Genomic DNA, 16,558 nt, shown 5'->3' on the forward strand with positions numbered 1-16,558 from the left:
GTCTCCTCCAGCGTCACCGGTCAATCTAGGCGCTCACTGTTTCTATGTTATAAAGTCACAGTGTCTTTGCAAAGTCCACATCTTTTGAACAAAGAGAGCAACAATGTTAAACACAGCGTTATTACAGAGAAACCTTACTTCGTTCCTTGGATACAAAGCGTCGTTGGCTGTGAGACAGGTTTTGACACTGAACCCAAGATTAGTTTCCTGGGTGTGCGTATACTTAATATAGCACGGTCTCCCAGCCTTTGCATGAAACAATCACAGAGTGAGATGAAACCCTGCACTTCCAATAAACAACATAAATATTTGATTTGCTCTCTAATGGACCCAAATATGGGGTTCAGGGGGCATGTAAATGATCCCACCAAGTGATTCGTCATTGTTAAGCTTGCCATCTGAGGGTCAGCTCTCGGGGTCAAAAGCACATTCCCAATAAAACAGCCCGCGGCGTGCTGTGGCTGGCATGTACATTTGGAATGAGAACAGAAACGGCATATAGAGAACAGCCATTACAGGGTGCAGGTGAGGTAGGGAGACTCTATAAAAAGAAGATAAAGCTGGAGGACGCGCGGTGTGCATTAGCGGAAAGGCAAATCGACACCAAGCCCACTCACCGCCTCTACCCCCCCACCCCACCCCCCCTTCCCATGACTTCACCCTCCAGTTGATAATATTACTGCGCTATTGATTTCCACCAGCCTTCTCCCTGGGACCAGTAAGACACGTGGTAATTGTAAGGAGACAGAAAGCCAATATGGGAGTGCTCATGGATAGCAAGGGATGCACGCTAATATTGTTGCTACACAGAGAAAAAAAGGGGGGAAGCTGCCTCTGATTGAAGTTTACCTCGTAATTCTAAGACAACATCGTAGATGACAGTCTGACCCTGTGGGAGGAGTGGAGATATAAAAATTCAATGCAAAGTCCAGGGTGAATATGAAAGTAATAAGTGTGAGCAGTCAAGTGATGAGAAAGGAGATTGGTTTGCGGGCATCGCGTTAAGTGAAGAGAGACTTTGGAATTCACCCTCCTTTTTAAGATCTTGTTATAAAACAATTTTCTATTCATAATATAAAAAAGACAATTTATAATACCATTTTGTGCCCTCTGGCAGTAATGGACAAATAGACTGGATATCACATTATATCACACTCAATTTCTCTCTTCTGTAACAAATTAGATTCATTATGAAATTAAAAGTGGAAACTCAATATTGTTTTATTATTAAGCTGATTGCTTTGGATTCTTTTCTTTCCTCCCAAAATGAGCATAAGCCCATTCTTTTCCAATTCTTTGTGTAATCCACAAGGAGAAAATATTACAAATGTGTTCATGTCAAGCAATTACCCATGTATTTAAATGAATCTCTCTTCCTGTGCTCTTTGAAGTACCTTCATCTAATGGCCCTATGCTTCTAAATGCATTCATTACCTCAGGCTAGAGCTAACAGAGTAATTGCCTTACAGTTTTATAATGGCATTAGCACTCCAAGCTACATAACCTAGGCCCTCTTTTATTAACTGTGATAATATAAATACAACATCCATGTTAATCTAGTGCTTGAAGAATCACATTCCGGCTGTTTTAGACCACGTCGTCTTATTGTTAGATATTTTTTATAACACATCATTTGTTATGGCTTTCTCAAATTTTTTTCTCTTTCTTTTTTTTTTTTTTTCTTTGCTCTGCAATAATGTAAAACAGCTTCTAAATCTTAGGTGATCTGTCATCTGAGCAGCCCCATTTAAGCAGTTGTTGAACACGAGACCTTTATGCAAAGCAAGGCAAACAATAGCAGAAATCTGTCACGCATTTGTCACAGAACAACAGAAATCATTTGAGGCCTTTAATTGTTTCAATTTAACATGGTGTGTTCTGATATGTCTCCATGACAAGAAAGCCAATTACACTTATGCTGGAGTAGTATTGAGATTTACATGGAAATGCCCTCAGAACACTATTCCGTGTTAATCGTATTCACAGCGTGAGCTGATACGCATGAAAGCGTCTCGTCAGAAGAAAACAAACTTCTTCCTTGATTGGGTGCAGCACTTCTCATCATCCTCGGATATGACTAGGTTGCCACTTAAGCATAGCCTTGCGAGCGAGCTTGGTTAGTTAAGACACCACGCGGTAAACGACAGATTAAGGATGAGAGGCAATATCGTTTTCTCTCTTTTTTCCAAGCTGTCCTTATGTCACTGCTGCAAAGTACCATATGGACAAGGAGGAGAGGACGTTTTAAAGAGAATGAAACATGGCTTGCGAACGCGACAGTCTTAATTGCTTTAATTGTTGTTTAAAATTGAGAGCCATGTAGGAGATCTTGAAATATGATAGAATAGATTATTGGTAATTATTAACTGCAGACAAAAAGAAAGAAAACCACTTTATCTCACTCAGCAAGAGAGAGAGAAATCTGTTCTGCCTGATGAGAACACATCAAGACAGCTGGTCCTCTCATTTAGTCTACCTGCCTCACGACAACCATAATTCTTTATTTGTATGCAAACTAGATGCATGCAACGTTGAGCATACACACCAATTTCAGAGGTAAATGCCCATTCTAAGAGCCACCCATCCGGTAACGTGGGGTGGATTAAGCGATATGTTTCTATAAGAGAGCATGGCATACGCTGGAAGTGGCTTCTACAGTGATTCATCTTGATAAATCAAGGACTGTGGTAGATATGCTCCTCAGGATGAAAGGGCCCATACACACACTCCGAGCACACTACATACGCTGTGCCTTGGAAATGCAGGCCAAGTCTTGGAGGCCGCTGTTTGAAGGCGCGAAGGCTGTGTTTACATTCATTTACGGCAGCTGCCGTCTTAATCCCACACTGCTATTGCCAAGTGATGGAACACTTCAGACAAATTACCGAGGCCCGCAAAAGAAAACATAGCGAATGTGGGAAGAAAACAAGCACCATCTGAGATGTTTCTGGTGACAGATTTGCATTGCTTTTAACCAGGGTTCTAACAGCACAGTCGACAAATCTCTGCTCTACAGCAGGTGACAACAAGCGAGCATTTTAAAAACACACGCAACAGCCATGTCTGCAACTTGCCTTTGTCAGATTAAATGCACTCTAAAAGGAGGAGAGGGTTTTCATAGAGCATATTGCCTTCTGTATTATAGAAAACAAAGAGAGCAGTCTGGTTGCTTGAGAGGGATTTAATTGTAAGTGCTGAATTCAAAGAGCAGATAAAGACACACAAACGGGCCAAACCCCACCTAGCTGAAAGCCCAAAACAGAGTGGGGGGAACAGGATCCGGGGCCAACTCATTTTCAGTGTTAAGAGCCAAAGCAACACAGCTAATCCGCATTGTCAAGCGGGGGCAAGCATGCAGACATGGATAAGACCACATCCTGAGCATCCGTGTCCCCAAGGCACAAGCACCCAGCTCTTGCTGGATGGGAAGTCATTTGTGAAGTCCTTTGCAACAGCCAGTCAAAGAGGTTAATTGAAAAATTCCTTAATGTCATTACAACAGAACTAGATTAACCCAGAGCTAATTCACTTTATTGTTCTGAAGAGAGGGGACTCGGCGCTGAACTCCGGAGCAAACGTGAAGCCCAGAATCAGGGGTGAGGTGTTGTTTTTAAAGGAGTATGCCAGTTTAATTAAGATAGGGAACATTATTCACTGCTCTGCATGGTTGGAAGGAGCAAAGTGGTAGTGCTGTATAAATGCAGCACTCGTGCCTCTTAAATCAGGGTGGCGTTTATTTAGGCGGTTGAATATGTAAACATTTCTAAGTATCTCCACGACCCTGCTGTGTAATGTTGTTTGTGATATTGTTTGTTACTGTAAGAAGCAACTGGGGTCAACTCGCACATAATCTGCCCGGCTCTTAACATTTACTCTTCCTGTTTTCCTCATCAGGAGGTGTTACTGAAGAGGGCGGCTGATCTCGTTGAAGCCCTGTATGGAATGCCCCACAACAATCAGGTCTGTATCCGCGCAGCCGCTCCTGCGTGCTTATAGCTCTGCTAAATAAGAAACCATTGAAAATTTTGTATAGTATCACCAAAGGGTATTTTCACCACTATATCTGGAACAATGTAGGCTACATGCGTTGTGAGTTAACCATATAGCCATGAACCGTGCATCAAAGCAAAAGCAAAGCTATAAAAAAAAAAAAAAACATAAATAACAAAACCTCTGCCTTCTCTTTGCTTCTCAGGAGATCATTCTGAAGAGGGCAGCTGACATCGCTGAGGCCCTGTACAGCGTTCCCCGCAACCACAACCAGATCCCCTCTCTCGCTAACACAGCCTCCCACGGCATGATGGGAGTCAACTCCTTCAGCAGCCAGCTAGCAGTCAATGTGTCTGAGTCACAAGGGAATGACCAAGGTATGTGATTTAGGGTACAGCTCCATAACTCAGTGGTTCTCAAAAGTGGGGTCCAGGGAGCCGTCGGGGTCCTTGAGGGAATTCCAAAGGGGGGAGTTTGCAGCATGAGAAATAGTTAAATTTCAGTTTGTTTGTTTTTTTCATTCATTAAAATGAAAAGAAAAAAAAAAAAAAAAAAATTGTTTTTGAACGCCAGGATCTCTGCCCCCATCCTCGCTAACAATACAGGGAGCTAAAGGGTCCAATTAAGAGCCAAATTCTTTTCTTAATAAACTGGCATCTGCAGGATGTGCTGATATAAAAATGTTTGATTGCAGCAGCAAATTTCCATTATCATTTACTGTAATCAGTGAACATTTCCCTGGTAAACACTGTACAGAAGGGAAGGAATGAATGAATTTCCCCTCTCCATCCTCCACCTGTGTTATTCAGTGGGCTACAGCCGGAACACCAGCAGCGTGTCCCCCCGGGGCTACATCTCCAGCAGCACCCCGCAGCAGTCGAGCTACAACACCGTCAGCAACAGCATGAATGGCTACGGCAATGCCGGTATGAACCTGGGAGTGCCAAGCTCCCCTGGGTTCCTCAACGGATCCTCTGCCAACTCCCCATATGGAAGTGAGTAGCTTGCCACTATCACACGCTGTAGTAGCACTAAGCTGCTGTTGATTTAATTCCAGCTCCCACATTCGTTTTCACTTCTATGAATCACTTCTGACAGGGTTATAACATTATTGATGGTGATAATATATTACTATTCATTCACGGAGGCTTGTTTAGCTTTAGTACTTCGGAGAACACACATGTAGCTCAGAACAGGAGAAATACTCATTTTTATGTGTATTTCGCCGTATGCCACCTGTATTTGTTCAACCGGACAAGATGTTGATGGTAGGGGCCTGTGAGTACTGATCGTGTATCCCCCCTGGCAGAAATACTATCCCAGCCTTACCTTAACTGCCCTTTCCCTCTCGAGCACTACTCACAGCACGTTCTCACTCTCACCCTCCCCTCCTCTCTTTTCCTCCCCTATCGTCTCTGCAGTTAAACAAAAGAGCGCCTTCGCCCCTGTGGTCCGACCCCAGGCCTCCCCACCCCCCTCCTGCACCAGCGCCAACGGCAACGGACTGCAAGGTGAGCCCCCCTCACCCCCTCATCCCTTCCCTACGGACTACTGGTCAGATACCGCTGCTCAGGCCTCTGTCCGGTTTGGTGAGGGATTAATCATTACAAATATATGCATTTTGACAGGCCAATTTACACCTTTCAGTTCACACTCAAACACACACACACACACACACACACACACACACACACACACACACACACAAACACACACAGAGCATCTCTTTACGCACACACAGAAACGCAAGTATAGGACTGCAAGCGCCGTCTCACATCTGTGCGCACATACATGCAAACATACATCCTTGTTGCCCTTTCATACAAATGATCTCCTCTGATGTCGCAGGAAAAGACCTTCCCAGAATTGTTTTAGTAATTATGTTTATTAGGTTTTGTGCATGTGTCATGACCAACATGATTGCTTTGAAAACAAGCTTAGCCGTAGTGTGTGCCCCAAGATTAATAACATTGGGCTTAATGAAGTGGGAAATTAAAGTTCATCTTGCTACACGTTCATACTTATTAATACATGTTGTGCAGAAATTAATGAGCAATGCCTTGCCATCATCTGCGCTGGCAAACTTAAAAGCATTTCAACCATGACTCTACAAATATACTCAGAGCAATATAATAATATATCATCCCAGCACTTCACTAGTTGCCTAATTGTTAAAACGTGTGAAAATACTGAATATATAAACTCTCAGGGTGAGGTACAGTTGCTAATGATATCCTAAGCAGATGGTCCTGGTAAAATAACGGAAGCTACCTTTGATCTTGCCTAATCTCTCTTGGATAATGACGCAGAGGCACGACTTGGGGAATGTGGAAATGCAGGAACTAATGCGATGTAGAGTGTTGGGAGAGTTGAGGATAAAGAGATGAGGGGAGGAGAGGAAGTGATAGAAGGAATCTGAGGGGAGTCTGAGGAGTGTCTAGTACTGTAGCATTGTGGCATTGTGGGAAGTGACCGTGTTGTTGCTCTGCCGTCACCACGGCCGCGTCTCCTGGGAGTCTGGGCCACTGTTTGCCATTACCCCAACGCCAGGAGAAATATCACACATAGCAAGACTGGCGTGCTGGGGGCTGAAATGTCAGAGCAGGAGGGAGGTTTTCAAACTCTCCCTGTTAGGAGGACGTGCAGCAGCAGGCTGGTGGACACGGCAAACACTCACAGGCACATACGCAAACAGGCACATTAAGGCATACATTCACACACTTGTGCACCGTCAGATGGCTGGCTGGACACACACACACACACACACACACACACACACACACACACACACACACACACACACACACACACGCACATGCATATACACATGCATACATGCACACACAGTAAATTACAACATTTTAATAATTTTTCATATTTATATCCATGCCTGTTTTAGCCCCAATAAATTAATCTTTTTTTCCTCTCTGTCTCCGTTTTCTCCAGCCATGTCCGGCCTGGTTGTCCCTCCAATGTAAATGCACTTTCATCATCTCAAGCACCAGTCTACACACTACCACTTCAGAGGACCCCCCACCCCCCTCTCTCTCTCTCTCTCCCTCAGCACACCGCAAAACGCTGGTGTAATGTATAGTCAACCGCTTGTTCTGTTTTTAAAGATGAAGAAAAAAAAAAGAAAAAGAAAGAAATGATTTTTTTTTCTTTTAAATGACTTTCACCAACCTACAGAAAAAAAGGATTTCACAAGGAACAATATTTTTTTTCTGTGGGGATTTTTTTTTTCTTTTGTTTATTTTTTTTCTCTCCATTTTATCACCCTTGAAGAGGACACGGGATGATGGAGGGTTTATTTTGTATACCTGTCGGGTTGTGCGTCGGCCTCGGATATGTCCAATCAACCACACATTCAATACTGGAAGGGACTCTGTGGACTCACCATCTGGTTGTAAAGTAAAAACACTGATGTACAGTACATTTGCCAATGAACTTGTTTGCCTCAGAAATTGTTTTTTCTGTTTCAACTCTCTTTTAATAGATTCACAACAGTTGTGTGTCTTTATAATGTGACTTTTTTGTATTTTTATGTGTGAGAAAAATACACAGGGGCCAAGACAGTTTGAATTTCAACTGGAAAATATATGAGATATATAATGTAGAAAATTGATCATAAAAGTACAACAAATACGAGTAAAAGGGGCGGGGCTGGGTGGGTAAGGATGTATCATGTTTCATTCCTGCATTTTAACTTAAATTTTGTAATTTATTGTAGCTAGAAATCATCTTCAAAAGTAAAAAAAAAAATCCTCTTCGATTCAACAAGCACACTGACGTGTACAAAACACTGCTCTGTTGATGAATATGATGTACTTCCATGTCTAGAGCTTCCTTTTAAGCAAGTGTGTTTTGCCATGTTTTTCAACTTTTTTGCTAGCACTGTATATTAATGCATTCCTAGGCTACTGTGAAGTCTGTTTCTTGTTGATGAGGAGCAGTCTCCCCCCTCTAGCTCCAACTCCCTTATGTGTTTTATATGTGGTTAAAAATTGTAGACTATTGTGATATTGCCAAACTTGTGCTAAATATTTATACATCTGTCTTTTTCATGTTCTTTTAGATCAACAAAAAAACATTTAAAAAAACAAAATTAAAATCCATTGAGAATGTAGGAGTATAGTAGTTCATTGTCATATTTCTGTTCAAACACACACTTGCGCTCACTGAGGGAAATTTTGTAACATATCAACTATAAATAATGTATTTATCTCTGAAATTTTGTATATTGCTTTTCATTATGTATGTATTAATCGTCATGCCCTTAATATAGTGATGCAGCACAGATAATTCAGCCAAGAACTGTTGCCTTCATTTGTTTTCTTTTTGTATTTGATGAAATGCAATGTGCATATATTTCATGTGTATCCTCAAAAATTTGTGTTACTCCGTCAAGACTCTCTGTCCATTTTTTAAAGGGGAAGTCAAACTTCATTGTTTATTTTTATATTGATTTTAAATTATCTATACAGACCATTTTGGAGAAAACTTTGTTGGTTGTATTGTCAAATAAATTGTTTGTGACCCATATGATAGTTGTTAAGATCCAATAGAGACTAATGTGCATGAGGGACAACCTTGGAGATAAAAAAAACACTCCATCTGTGGTTGTATTTTTTTCTGTTTTGTAGAATGTATAGAAGTCATTTTTACTCACCACTTATGACTCTGCCACATAGCTTACATGTGTTTACAGGGAAGAAAATTTAAAAATGTCAACATTTGGAATGGAAACAGAAATGAATAAGTGATGTTTTATTAAAATTTTCAGTAAAAACACAATAGCTCCTCAACTGTGGACTTCTTCAGTTTTAAGTACAGTTTGGCTGGCAGACAAACTGACAATCAGGACAAAGAAAAAAAGACAGTAGAAACCTCTGAGGACAAACCTGTGATTCGTCTGTAAGTTGTAGTGTTTGCCATGACTTTGCCATAGAGATAATTGTTTGAAACCTGTGGAAAAGTGTAACATCCATAAAAGATGAAAACAGCTCTTTACTCATATTATTTCAGCACAGCACTCTGACATTGTTGCATATTCCTACTGGTCTTTGTATCAGCGTATCCTGCATCTGTGGTGCTTCAAAGGTTCATTATAGTCATTCATAAACAGTGCGAGCTTTTTATTCAAAGCACCCCAAATGGGGCTCATTCAAATCCCTCATTTTATTGCATTAAGCCACCTAGTTAATAAAGAATCAATACATTGAAAGAGCAAGGTTATCCTTTGTCTATAAGGGCTGGTATCGTTTTGAACCTCTTATAGTTTGAGCGCTGAAAGGGGGGCCACTGTGAAATCTATACTCATCAAGTGGGTCAAACAGAAGGATAGAAGTGTTTGAGGGAAGAATAGTGGTTCTCCTTAAAAACAACTGAGCATCTTATCTGGCATCCTGAGCAGGTCACAAAATGTCAATTTCTCATCAAGGCAACATTGTCCGAAGCCACCCCTGCCTTTAATGCACAATTAAACGACGGCAGCCTGAGTGGCAATCAGCATATCACAGCTTATTATGTCAACCAGCATGCACAGATCTCGCGGCACGGCCGATAGTCCAGGAGCTGCTGATAGCGCAAAGGACAGATACACTCAAAAGAGCGATTTAATTTTCAGCTGCGATCGCCCTGCGCTCCAAATCATTCCCTCGATAATCCAACGTGTCTGATAACAATAGCCACACATCTGCTTCCTGACATTGCATTATCTGTTTCAGATACACATACACAGGTTTGGATCTATCGCCTTGCTCGCTGCGCTCTCTGTTATTCCATGGCAAAATCTTGCACAAACTGTATGTTTATTTAGTCTTAACTGCCCTATTAATGAAACGAAGGAAACTGTCCGTCATCACAAAAACAACAACCGACAGAACATAAACAGACACTGTGAAAAATAATTCTGAGGGTAAAAGTAAGATTAAAAAAAAAAAAAAGAAAAGAAATAAAGACAAGTTTGCTCAGTTGTTGCAAGTTTTACGAGCTCCGGAGCCTGGCAGGAAGGCTGGAGGTACAGTATATTGTCTCAGCAAGTTTCACTGTACCCAGCAACCAGCCACTAGCTCTGCCACACCACTCAATCATCGTGAGAGCCTCTTTATTGGAGAACTCTAATGGCCACCCTCCACCATGATCTTAATGTGTGCATTAAATATTTATAAATCCTGGGTCAATAATGCCCCATAACCAGAGCCTGACAGACCCCCACCATACCATGTGCTGCCTCCCTCTCAAACACAGGCAAAGGTCACGGGGTCACGCAATCAAAAGAGAGCGAGGCTCGCCACATCCATATGTTGCCACTCTTATCAAGACTTTCCTCGGGTACTGGTTATCTGTCAAAGGAAAGAAATATTGAAAGCAATATCGATCTTAACTAGCCTTGTGTTGCCGAGGGCCACGCTTCAAACATCTGCTCGCGCATTGTTATATTTCAAAAAACCTCCTCTCAATAATATAAGCCTGAGTGTTAATATTGAACATCTCCTAGCCTGAGCATGAGTAATATCCACCTTATTAACAAGCATCACCGGAGATTTAAAAAAAAAAAAGAAAAAAAAAAAAGTTGATATACATGTAATAAATATTTCTTCATTAGTGCCGTGTTAATTGTGCAGCCTGGCATCTACACGGGTGACTCAGTAGCTTTTACGTGACCATGTCCAGGCTGTGCTCCTGTGCTGTTCAGGTGAAAGATTGTGCTCCGGTGATAGCGCACACAAAAGAGCGGCCGGACAATGAGCCAGTCAATGGAGAGCTCCAGTTGAAAGAGCCACAATGGCCGTGCATGCTGGGAATTGGGCTGGATGATATAAAGGAATGAAACCTTCATTGAGGCCATGGAGGACAAGCATTCAGAAAAGAGGTTTTGTTTGCTCTTTATCAATCTGCCGTTTCCCATGAGAAAAAACAATTCAAACTGACCTTAAAAAGAGAATATTACCTTACGCATCCACTCCCTATGTAACTCTTATTGAAGGGCTTATACATTCACTTTTATTGGATGTTTATGTGATAATACGTTTGTGCCAACATGTGTACAGTATCGAGACAGGCCATAAACCTAAAAGGTGGACAGTCGTTTATCTTCTGCACTGGATGGGCAGTGCTGAGAAGTACTTTTTAAGGATTTGCTCTTGGACAGACAGGATTTGTGTAACTGCTGAGTGATGTGTTTTGTGCAGAGGAAAGAAAAAGCAGCTGCAACTCTCCAGAAGTTTATACATGAGTAGGATACTGCTGCTGTGACTCATAAAAACTGCACTAGCAACTCGAGTTCATAACTTTTGAGATCACAATGAATCAAAATAGGGAATCTGACCTTTTTTGAACAATTTCACATTTGAATCAAAACAGGGAATCTGACCCTTTTTTTTTTTTTTCAAATAGTCCCACATTAGCACAGTCTCCTGTCTGTGAATTGGTACATCAGATAAGACACTGCTCCCCTGCTACTGTACACTGGGAGTCAGCTTTGCTAGGAAAACTCAAGATCCTTGCAAAGATTTCCACTTCACTCACTGCAGTCGTGAAGGATGAGCAAAGTATCCCAGTGCTTCAAAATCCATTAAACTTGTATTTGGGTGTCATTTGATACTTCATCAATGTTTCAGTGCATTTCAAACCCACAAATGCAGGATTTACCCCTGGTAGAAATACAGTATTCACCATATTTTCCTTCTATGAACTTCACTTAGTCCAAAAATTACACTGTAAAGATTGCCTGGTCAGGGAGTGTTAGGCTACAGTGATAAAATAATATCACTTGAACTGTATTTTCTGCCACAGTCTCCACCACATAGAGCTCCTTTCATAGCACCCCTCTGTAGTGCTTTGTCCAGTAGTTCTGGATATGATATCATCTATTAATAATGTATTGGCAATGGATTACATAAAAAGGGAGCAGAAATAACATCCAATATTCATGCCCCCTGAGCTTGACTGTGTCCAATCCGTTTGGCCCATAAAACCTTAGCCCCATTTCCATATCCGCTGTGGGTCACGACAGGTCTGCCGCACAAAGGCTCACAGAACAGCTCAACTCAGGAAAAGGGCAGTAAAAAATCGGGTGGATTTCTGAACCCTTATGAAACAGCCCCCCTTCGGAAAAAAAAAGTGAAAAAGCCCTTTTCCGATTTCAGCGCCTGTGAAAAACCTGGTACTGTATTTCCCTCTTTAATTGTGCCACTTGAGAAATTGACGTGCCTCTGAAACATGGCATGAATCTCACAGTTATTGCAGTCCCCTTGGCAGGGAATGTTGATACAACATCTGCATGCTATAGAAAGTAATGGAAGTAGCAGAGGTGGCAGCTGCAACTCTACAGGAAGTGTGCCATTTTCAGGCAGTGCTGCTGTGAGAACCACTAACTGCCAGCCTGGTCTTGCAGGCAGCTCTGATTGCCAGGACACTATGACAAACACGCAGGGGCTGGGAGTGTTGCATCCTGGGGGATGACAGCTTCTGTTTGATTGTCAATAAGGCTCATTAGCAGAAAAAATGGAGAATGTGAAAAGAGATTAAATAGCTTGAGACAGGGTCCCCCTCATGTTTCATTACAGAGGATTTATCAGAGCCTTTATTTCATCAATTCCACCAAAAAGAAAAAAAAAAAAATCACTTATTGCCTCCCCACCCCCCTCAAAAAAAAAGTGAAGGCTGCAGCTAAATTCACATTTAAAAATGTCTACACATTCCATCAAAACCGAATCAACAAATGCTAATCAGGCCCTTTAAACATCATCCACACCTTACATAAACCTCTCTGCTCCTCCTCGGAGCGACTCTCATCTTAAGAACAGTGGCGGATGTTTCCCTCCATCTTAGGGAGGAACGGCCAACAAAGCAGCGTGTAAGGGCCTTTCCCTGAAGAGTCCTTGTCACGCCGCGCCAAACCTCTGTGATTATCGTTGTTTTTGCAGAGAGTGTCCATGCCTGCCAATACCGCTGTTCCATAAATGAATTTGGCCCCTCGTCAACGAATTACCTAACACGCAGAACTGTGTATGTGTCACATCCAATTCCAACTCACCGGCTTTGCTGGTGTGTGTCAGCTGGAGGACTTAATCATCAATCGTCAATCATAATAAGCGAAGCACATTGATAGGGCTCCTTTTTTTTTTTTTCTCCTACACAGTTAAATAAAGTGTAAAGGGAGAAGTTAAGACTGACCTTGTTAAATTGGGACCACAATTTATATTCCTAATTTAGTGTATGGATTAATTAGTCTTGGCAAGTGTGTGTATCAGTTTCCATGTGGTAGAGCTTCGGAGTTATATCCACTTGATCAAATCATTGCTTGCTTTCATAAGGAAACTCTGGAATGATATCTGTCAGTCTAATCTTGATGTTTTTGCTCAGACCAGGCTTTGCATATTTTTAGCTGCACACTTTTAATTAGTGCCTAATTGGAGAGTTTATAGAGAGGACTCTTCCAACGTTAGTCGCTAATCAATAACCCCCATCTCTCATCATACAAAATTAATCACTATGACCTGTTATCAGGCTTTAATACAACCATACACACACATACACGCGCACACACGCAACATGCTAACTGGCAAAGCATGCATTTTGCACAAGGCTGAGGAATCTGGCTCATATTTTCCCTCTCCCTGATCCAATCCACTCCTCTCCCCCGTCATATAGATCGGAGTCTGCGGGGGCCAGAGGCGCTGACAGAGCCCAGATGCTCCCAGTCTGTCTGGGGGACTGGGGAGACTGGTGCCATGGGGTCCTGGAGCCTCTGAAGTGCCGCCCCTCCGTCAACATGACCAAGGCTAGACCTGCACTTTCTCCAGGCTGAGACACTCTCCTTACCACGCTGACAACCACGCTACATAGTCACAGATTGATACATGCAGGGATACACGCTCACAGGCACCCGCTCCCACGTAATGTATGGCCGTTCATCAGCCGTTCCTAATTAGAGACCCCCAGACCAGCACTTGAGTTCATAAGGTTACAATGACACACTGATACAAGGTTGCTAAAGCACACACACTCACATGCTGATACCTCTCAGGGTTTTCTTTTACTTTCTCATTTAATCCTGCTCTGTCTCATCGCCACTGTCCTAAACTTGTTCATGTGGAGGAGGGGGGGGGGGGTCTCTTTGTTCTAAAGAAACAAAACAAAAATGAGGCACCATACGAACCCTCCATCCTCCCGCTCTTTCTCTCAAAACACAAAGATCATTACAAGAGCATCAAAGTATGCCATGATTGAAATGATATTTCTCTTTGTAGTTGTGGCGTAGCGTGGAGTGTGCTGGTATTAGATGCTGCTGTGGCAGCTGTCGCGGCTGGCTGCGTGGTGCCTCGGTGTCAGGGCCTCTGAGGCCAGGCTGTCCCGGCAGAGAGACAGAGGGGGAGGAAACCTGATAGTGCAGCCAAGCCCCACTCTAATGTCTGTCTATCCAGCTATCTATCCCTGTGTCTATCTGTCTGACGGACTGTTGGACGCTGCCTATCTGCATGCCGGATACTCCTTTGCCTTCCCAGCAGCCGTGCACTGCTTGCAGCTGAGTTAATATGCTCCAAAAAGTTTCACTCAGATTTTTTTTTTTTTTTTTTTGGAAGTGTACAAACTTTTTTTTAGGAAGAATAAAAGCAGCTATTTATGAATCACTGATGTGGCTGCAGGATTAACTTCTGCAGGGTCCCCACTAAGCTTGTGACTTGTACCAAGGGGTGCAGGTTATGATAACAGTAGAATTATGAGCCGGCATGTATGAAGAGCAAGAGATTGAAGCTCAGAGAGTGTTTGTATTTGATGTGGGGGCAGAAAATTGTTCTATAATGAGGAGGGGTGCCAGGATATGAGATGGGAAGTGGGGAGCTGGAGACAGGATATAACTTATGAGAAGGAAACTAATGTTAGGAAATGCAGAGGTTGTTGTTGTGGCTGTATAAGCTAAAATGTATCTTACTACTCTCCTCTATGATTAATACAGCCAAGCCAGGTCAAAACCGTGCACTAACGCTACGGATGCCACCAACCACATCCTCGCGCTTTCTGGGGCTCAAATGAGTGTGTATCATACGTGTGAGAAAGTGTGTGTGTGTGTGTGTGTTTGAGGGGGTTAATAAATGTTGAATCAAACGCCGCACGAGACACTCACACTCCTTAAGGGTTGCCCATTAGCGGTGTGTGGGTGCATGGGGAGTTTATCAGTGTCTGGGTGATTTATGAAGTCAGACTCAATATCATCCACTTCACCCACACACATATGGACATACACATGTGCACACACCAACACGCATGGCCACATGCTCACATACACACACACACACGCACGCGCAGAAGGGAACACGCACGCGCACCGGTGTACTCGTGTACTCCCTCTCCCTGAAATGGAGGCAGATATTAGGCCAAAATTAAAGGTTTCACAGAGATTAACAGTGCGGATGATGAGATCGCCTCAGCCTCTTTTAATCTAATTCCTTTTTATCTCAGAGCCAGCATGGTACGGAAGTAGTACACATGGTAAAATTACAACCACAAAATAATACAGACATAATAATAACACTGCGACTAATACTGATAAATACTACAATACTATCAAAATGTAAGAATGGAGAAAATAAAAGGTGTAAATTATTTCAAAGAGTTTCTGAGGGTACCTAGACAATTACATGGTCAATTACTGGCAGCATCTCTGAGGCTTTGATGCTGAACTTTTTTTTTTTTTTTTTTTTTACATCATCTGCAGAACTCTACAGATATCAGTGTCTCTGGTTGCTAAATTCATAGCATTCCATAGAATTTACTTAGCCACAAGCAAAAAAGGAGGGTGCTTACAGTGCACTTCAGAGTGCGCCTGGCTTAAATGGGACCCCTTGTGGCTGTGTCACAGCTCCCTTCGTTAGGGGGCTGACTGTAGCCTGTAGTCACCACAGGCATCATTAGCCCTCTGTGAAACCACAGACTGAGTCTCATTCTTCATCTGCCTGTCTGCTGCCTCAACATCTACGCTGCGATGGTGCTCCAATGGCAGAGTAAGTGAGTCCAGCAGCACGGCAAGACAGCCGCACGGAGCTGATCGGATAAGAAATTCAAAAATGCAGCAAAGTTCAAATGTATTCAGCGAGTGGGCCACTTGAATTGGTTTTGTAAAGGTTAGAGCTGAGGTTATTTTTGGAGGGTGGATTATTAGGCTACCTGGGCCGAACAGAGGAGGAATAACTATGGCCAAGTAAGGGTCACTCTGGAGCTGCAGTAGACAGTGAGGAGAATTGAGGATTTAGGGGGGGAAAAAAGACTAAACTGTCATTTTTACACCAGATCTTTGTGAGGGAATGTAGAAAATAAAAGTACAGGACATATTCAATTAAAGCAACTGATTTTTTATAAACACACACCACCACTGCTGCCCTCTCCATATGGTCTCTTTAAGAACGAATGATTTATCCCAAAGGGATTGGAAGGAGGTTGTGATGAAAATAAAATAACATAATAAACATTTAAGTTACAGATTAAATGTGCAAGATGAATTCAAGGTTGAAATGTTGATTTCTGTTTCCCGTTCTGTACTGCCCTCTAATGGAAAACACCTCTC

The 16,558-nt window shown here is 42.5% G+C and overlaps 1 protein-coding gene across 6 annotated transcripts in view; it reads left to right on the forward strand.

The window, feature by feature from the left end:
* ebf3b (EBF transcription factor 3b) overlaps positions 1–8,994 on the forward strand; it is a 69,200-nt gene extending 60,206 nt beyond the window's left edge. For 3 of the 6 annotated variants that reach the window (XM_056394620.1, XM_056394622.1, XM_056394623.1), the window contains exons 12-16: positions 3,895–3,960; positions 4,196–4,367; positions 4,800–4,985; positions 5,412–5,579; positions 6,937–8,994. In XM_056394620.1, the coding sequence (XP_056250595.1) occupies positions 3,895–3,960; positions 4,196–4,367; positions 4,800–4,985; positions 5,412–5,579; positions 6,937–6,968 (624 nt within the window). In that variant the 3' untranslated portion in view covers positions 6,969–8,994. The remainder of the gene's footprint in view (positions 1–3,894; positions 3,961–4,195; positions 4,368–4,799; positions 4,986–5,411; positions 5,580–6,936) is intronic. The other 3 variants (XM_056394624.1, XM_056394625.1, XM_056394626.1) reach the window with 1 other exon arrangement.
* The last annotated feature ends 7,564 nt before the right edge of the window (positions 8,995–16,558 follow it).

This window comes from Seriola aureovittata, chromosome 14 (assembly GCF_021018895.1).
Source record: "Seriola aureovittata isolate HTS-2021-v1 ecotype China chromosome 14, ASM2101889v1, whole genome shotgun sequence".
Lineage (NCBI taxonomy): Eukaryota > Metazoa > Chordata > Actinopteri > Carangiformes > Carangidae > Seriola > Seriola aureovittata.